This window comes from Mauremys mutica, unplaced genomic scaffold (genome assembly GCF_020497125.1).
Source record: "Mauremys mutica isolate MM-2020 ecotype Southern unplaced genomic scaffold, ASM2049712v1 000292F_np12_subseq_838507:862819_obj, whole genome shotgun sequence".
In the NCBI taxonomy this organism is placed as follows: Eukaryota; Metazoa; Chordata; order Testudines; family Geoemydidae; genus Mauremys; species Mauremys mutica.
Genome location: NW_025422901.1, coordinates 1 through 5,876, shown reverse-complemented (window position 1 = coordinate 5,876; position 5,876 = coordinate 1). Strand labels below are relative to the sequence as shown.

At 43.7% G+C, this 5,876-nt stretch overlaps 1 protein-coding gene across 1 annotated transcript; it reads left to right on the top strand.

Annotated features, from left to right (window-relative positions):
• The first annotated feature begins 925 nt into the window (after positions 1–925).
• LOC123357053 (UDP-glucuronosyltransferase 1A1-like) lies at positions 926–2,282 on the top strand. Its single transcript, XM_045000299.1, has one exon. The coding sequence runs from the start codon at positions 1,344–1,346 to the stop codon at positions 2,280–2,282; it is 939 nt and encodes a 312-aa protein (XP_044856234.1). The 5' UTR covers positions 926–1,343.
• Positions 2,283–5,876: the final 3,594 nt, after the last annotated feature.

Below are 5,876 nucleotides of genomic sequence, written 5' to 3'. Positions count from 1 at the left end.
TATTTATTGTTAAAAAAAATAATTGCAGAATTTTAAAATATTATGTGCAGAATTCCCTCAGGAACACGGGGCGCTGTACAGCTGTGAGGGTGGCACTGTGAAGGGGGTGCTGGACAGTAGGGGCTCTGTGAGTGGGGGAGCTGGGCAGGGGGCATGGTGTGCAGGGGGCTGTGCAGTTGTGGTGGGAGGTCAGCAGGAGGGGTCTCTAGGCAGGGGGTGCTGGGCATAGGGATCTGTGGGGGAAGTCTCTGGGGGAGGGGGCGCTGGGCAGGGGGTGTGTGTGAAGGGGCATGCTGGCAGCGCAGGGCTGGGCGGGCCAGTGTGTGTCTAGTAGTTGTAGGTTTGTAAACAGTGTCCTTGTGCTGGGCTGAGTGGGGCCATTCCCGCTGCGCTGTACCTCATTGCCCCCAACCAGCCCCTCACTCTGCAGGCCGCCCCCCCTTCACATGCCCTATTTCCCCAATTGGGGCCCACAAATATGTTTGGCGTCGGGCCCACAAAAAGTTAACCTGGCCGAGGCTACAGCAGGATTCTGGTGTAGACTAGCCCTAAAACAGTGACTGTAAGAGTCTCCTGCAACATAGCAACATGTTCAGATGAAACAGTTTTCTCTTGTATCTGTTAAAGTTAGACTCAGGACTCACAGTTTGTCAGACCACTCTGTTTTATTAGCACAGCACTCTGCTAATAACACCCAGATAATGTGAGCACCATGCAAGACACAAACTATCTTATTTATACAGATAAAAGGGTGAGAACTTAACAAGATAACAAAGGAAGCAGAATCTGATAAGTTTACCTGGGCTAGACATGCATATCTTATTTCCTTACTAACTATTACCCATCTTCTGTTAATGTTTCGCCATTAGCACCATTGTTTATGCCTAATGTTTCTTTTCCTGGCACCTGTATTTCAACATTTCTTATTTCTGCTTAAAGGTACATACAACATTTCTTTAATCCTTTCTATTTTTACAATATAATTAATTCTACTTTCACATATCCCAGGGATAGGTGTCATTGTAAAGGAATAATAGGCTATAATGGTTAAAGTATTACTTGTTCTTGGAGCTTGTTCAATAGCAAAGATTTCCCTGGAGGTATCTTGTAGGAGCAAGCACACCCATTGTCAATTTGCCATTCTAATGTCAGGCTTTTACAATCCCTAATCCCCTCCCCAATTTCATAGCATGCAGCCCTCTAACAATAAACATTTGACAAGCTGACAAGGTCCAAGGTACATGGGTGGAATTATGAAGTATTGCCAGAGGGTGTGTTTATTGGTATAAAACTTAGCCATACATGTCTGTGCATGCACAGTGCAGTGAGCTTTCACTGGAGAAATGTCTCCTGGGGTTCATCGTTGGCACTCACTTACCACAGTGCTGCTTCTTTTCATGTCCTCGTTGAGTTTTGCTGCTGGTGGGAAGCTGCTTGTGATGCCTATGGATGGAAGTCACTGGCTCAGCATGAGAGCAGTGCTCAATGAACTAAGGCAGAGAGGACATGAAATAATTGTTGTTGCACCAGAAATAAATCTGTTCATGGGAGCATCAGAGTCGTACATGATGAAAACGTATCCTGTGCCTTTCACAAAGGAAGAGCTGGATGGACATTTTCTCACATTTGCTGAAACCAGTTTTAAGGAACAACCTTTTCCATTAAGGATTATTACAATATTTGAAAATGTTAAGCGCACCTCTGCTCTGCTCTTTGCCACTTGTACACACTTACTGTACAACAGAGAGCTGATGGGATACATTGAAGGGAGTAACTTTGATGCTGTCTTTACAGATCCCATGTTGCCCTGTGGGCAGATCATAGCTTTGCATCTTTCTATCCCTTCTATTTTCTTCTTACGGGGAATCCCATGTGGCGTCGACGCTGAGGCTGCTCAATGTCCAAACCCACCTTCTTATGTCCCAAGAATGCTTTCATCTAACACAGACCGTATGACATTTACCCAGCGTGTGAAGAACCTAATAATCAGCTCATCAGAGTCCCTTCTCTGTGATATTGCTTATTCACAATTTGAAAGTCTGGCCTCTGAGTTTCTGCAAAGACCGATGACCATGAAGGAACTTTTAAGTCATGGATCCATTTGGCTGAAGAGACTTGATTTTGTGTTTGAGTATCCCATGCCTGTGATGCCCAATATGATCTTTATTGGCGGGATCAATTGTGGACAGAAGAAGCCATTGTCTCAGGTTAGTGATTTGTTTGGCAGGACAAGAGAAATGCTGTTGGCAATCACTTTATTATGTGCTCTGTACCATATATAACTGTATATCTAATGTAGACTAGGCTGAAAAAGTCATGTTGTTTCATGTAATTTTAAAGGATAAGGGGCATAGTTAGATTATGTCTGCTCCCTCTTCCATCTGCTTTCTCCTGGGACTGCCCATTTAGCTTTGCAAAACATAAGAATTTTGGTTCGTAAGAGTTCACACACACAGTGTCTTCAATTTCAGCATGTCTGGGCTCATGCACCCCACTTCCAAAGCAAATGCAACAGAAACTGCCAAGTATCACTTGGTTTGGGGTTGCCAGCATCATCCGTGATCCCTCCTCCTTACATCTAGCATCCAACTGGCCCCATGTCCCACTGTTACCTTTTGCTCCTTTTGACAGTGTGGGTGGTAGCCTTCCACTCTCCCCACTTTTCTCTTGCTACCTTTGGGGGTTTTGAAATGCTAGACTAGCAAGGTTGGCTCATCCCACAACTGCTAATACAGCCTCATACACCATGTGGATAGGCTCTTTGAAAGTACCAAAGATAAAAGGGAAAAAAAACGTTATTTATTTAGTCTTTATGCACTACTTAGAGTCATGGTGAGATGAGCATTGTGGCTAAAAATCTCTGCTATGGGGACTTACACTGAAGTAAATTTAATGGCTCTGCACTTCTAGCGTCACAGAATCAGCAGAAAGAACAGGAGTCCTTGTGGCACCTTATATTTGAGCATAAGCTTTCGTGGGCTACAGCTCAATTCATCGGATGCATGTAGTGGAAAATACAGTACGAAGATATCGATATTGATATATATATAGAGAACATGAAACAATGGGTGTTGCCATACACACTCTAATGAAAGTGATCAGTTAAGCTGAGCTATTACCAGCAGGAGAGGGGAAAAAACAAAAAACAAAAAAACCTTTTTGTAGTGGTAATCAAAATGGCCCATTGCCAGCAGGTGACAAGAAGGTGTGAGGAACAATGGGGGAGGGGGGGAAATAAACATGGGGAAATAGTTTTACTTTGTGTAATGACCCATCCACTCCCAGTCTTTATTTAAGCCTAATTTAATGGTGACCACTTTGCAAATTAATTCCAATTCAGCAGTTTCTCGTTGAAGTTTTTTTTGTTATAATATTGCGACTTTTAGGTCTGTAATCGAGTGACCAGGGCCTGGTTTTTGAATGAGTAATCACAGACACCCAGACGCTCAAACCAATACCCCAGCAACAAGCTCGGATGAGGTAGCCCTAGGAAAGGTCACCTAATAGCTTTGGTTACAAATCCAACTACAGCTAAGATTATTCCAGCAACTTTTCTGCCAAATTAAAAGCAGTTGGAAGCAGGACCCCAGATCAGTGTGGCTTTTTGATACCCCTCTCCTGGCGTTGTTGAGCATGTAACGAATCTTGTTGTGAGCAGATTGCAAACAACAAATGGATTTGCTTCATCACCTCTAGCAGGTAGTTTTTTAGACTTCAGGGGCAGAGTCTATACCAGGGGTCGGCAGCCTTTCAGAAGTGCTGTGCCGAGTCTTCATTTAGTCACTCTAAGTTAAGGTTTCGCGTGCCAGTCATACATTTTAACATTTTTAGAAGGTCTCTTTCTATAAGTCTATAATATATAACTAAACTATTGTTGTATGTAAAGCAAATAAGGTTTTTAAAATGTTTAAGAAGCTTCATTTAAAATTAAATTAAAATGCAGAGCCCCCGGACCTGGGTAGTGAGAGTGCCACTGAAAATCAGCTTGTGTGCCGCCTTCGGCACGTGTGCCATAGGTTGCCTACCCCTGGTCTATACTTTCCCTAGTGCCTGGGCGCTCCAGCTGGGGTTATGCTTCTTGAAATACATTCCCTCCCAGAACGTCACCAGACCGCAATAATAGGTGTAAATCACAGAGTCCAACAATTTGTTAAGCATTTGTCCAACAATTATAGCTACATGGGAGTCCCTTATATTTAGAGCTACCTGCCCATTGTTTATCAGGTTTTGTCAAATCTGGAAACTTCAAAGTGTAAAAACCCCACATTTTATCCAACTTTCCCCTCGTCTCCCTGCAAATGGCACACTGTTTTCAACATACAACAAAGATTATTTCAAAACTGTAAAACCAGTAGACAGTAGAGCAGCATTGTCAACAGCATTATTACTCTAGATGACTTCATACCAAAAAAATGGAGAGGAAACCTCTTCTACACTTTAACAAGGCAAGCACACTGTATTTTATATTGTCACCCTCTGCTAAGTGGTATCAGATGTTGAGGTCTTGCATGTTGATTTCTCATTGGATGAGAAATTAGTGCTGTTGAGTCCAGGTATTTTCTTAGAGTAATGGGTTTATTCATAGTATATTCACCAGTCCTGGAACCAAAGTTGTCATAAACGTCCAGCAGACAAATCCCTCTTTTAGTAATCTCCACCAAAACACTAATGCCTGGTTCCCAGGGAGTAACTCTTACCTCAAAAACAGCCTCTACTTAGAGACATTAAGACAGAGTGCAAAGTTTCTTGCTGTTTGCAACAGCTTCTCCAAAATGAAACTGCATAACAAAACTAGCAATAATACACAAATTCTTCAAAGAGTGGCTACTGCTCATTCATTAACAAAAAGAACTTCTAAGACTATGTGCAACAGCAGCATGTGGTGACCAGGACTGAATTAATGCAAAGGCAAACTAGGCATGTGCCTGGAGCCCAATTTCGTAGGGGGTGGGGGAATGTTTTTGATTTTTTGGTTTTGTCTTTGTACACGAAAGACAGGCAGACAGGCCAAATGTCAGTGGTGTTGCAACCCCCACCATGCACAGCCACTCAGGCAAGTGAGTGTAGTACTTTCAATCTGCATGCAAATCCACACCAGTGGGCAAAGATAGTTCTCACACATAACTGCAACTCACTTTGCCATTCCCAGCAGAGCCAAGGAAAGAGAAGGGCAGTGGGTAAAGAAACCACTTCCTCCTCTAACAGCAGAAAATGACTGGCTGAGACAGGAATTACTGCAGTGACCTGAATGGGAGGGCACATCAGCGAAGTGTATTTTTCCCCTTCTTTTCATTAGCTGTTTGTTGTTATTCATATTAGAAAGTAGGGGCACAGGAGTGTATGTTTGCCTATGGCCCAGTGATGTGTTAATCTGGTCCTGCTGATGACTCCAACTTCACTGCAACATGTTGAGTGGGAACAATTGTGGCCTATTATCACCAAGCTAGTACTGTACACATTGTAAAAGCTATCTTTGAAAATAATGGCCAAATCCTGGTCCACCTTGAACTCAATAGGAGATTTTCCACTAAGGCTTTGGCTACACTTGTACTTCAAAGTGCTGCCGCGGCAGCGCTTTGAAGCGCTAAGTGTAGTCAAAGTGCCAGCGCTGGGAGAGAGCTCTCCCAGCACTGTCCGTACTCCACCTCCCTGTGGGGAATAACGGACAGCGCTGGGAGCCGCGCTCCCAGCGCTGGGGCTTTGACCACACTGGCGCTTTGCAGCGCCGCAATTTGCAGCGCTGGAGAGGGTGTGTTTTCACACCCTGCTGCAGCGCTGCAAATTTGCAAGTGTAGCCAAGGCCTAAGTGGAAACAGGATTTAGCCCAATGTTGGAACTACTGTTTGTACTAGGAGCATGGGTTCATAAATCGTAAC

Excerpts from the sequence above, each read along its gene's own strand:
- LOC123357053 (XM_045000299.1), top strand. The coding sequence starts at position 1,344 with ATGTCTCCTGGGGTTCATCGTTGGCACTCACTTACCACAGTGCTGCTT.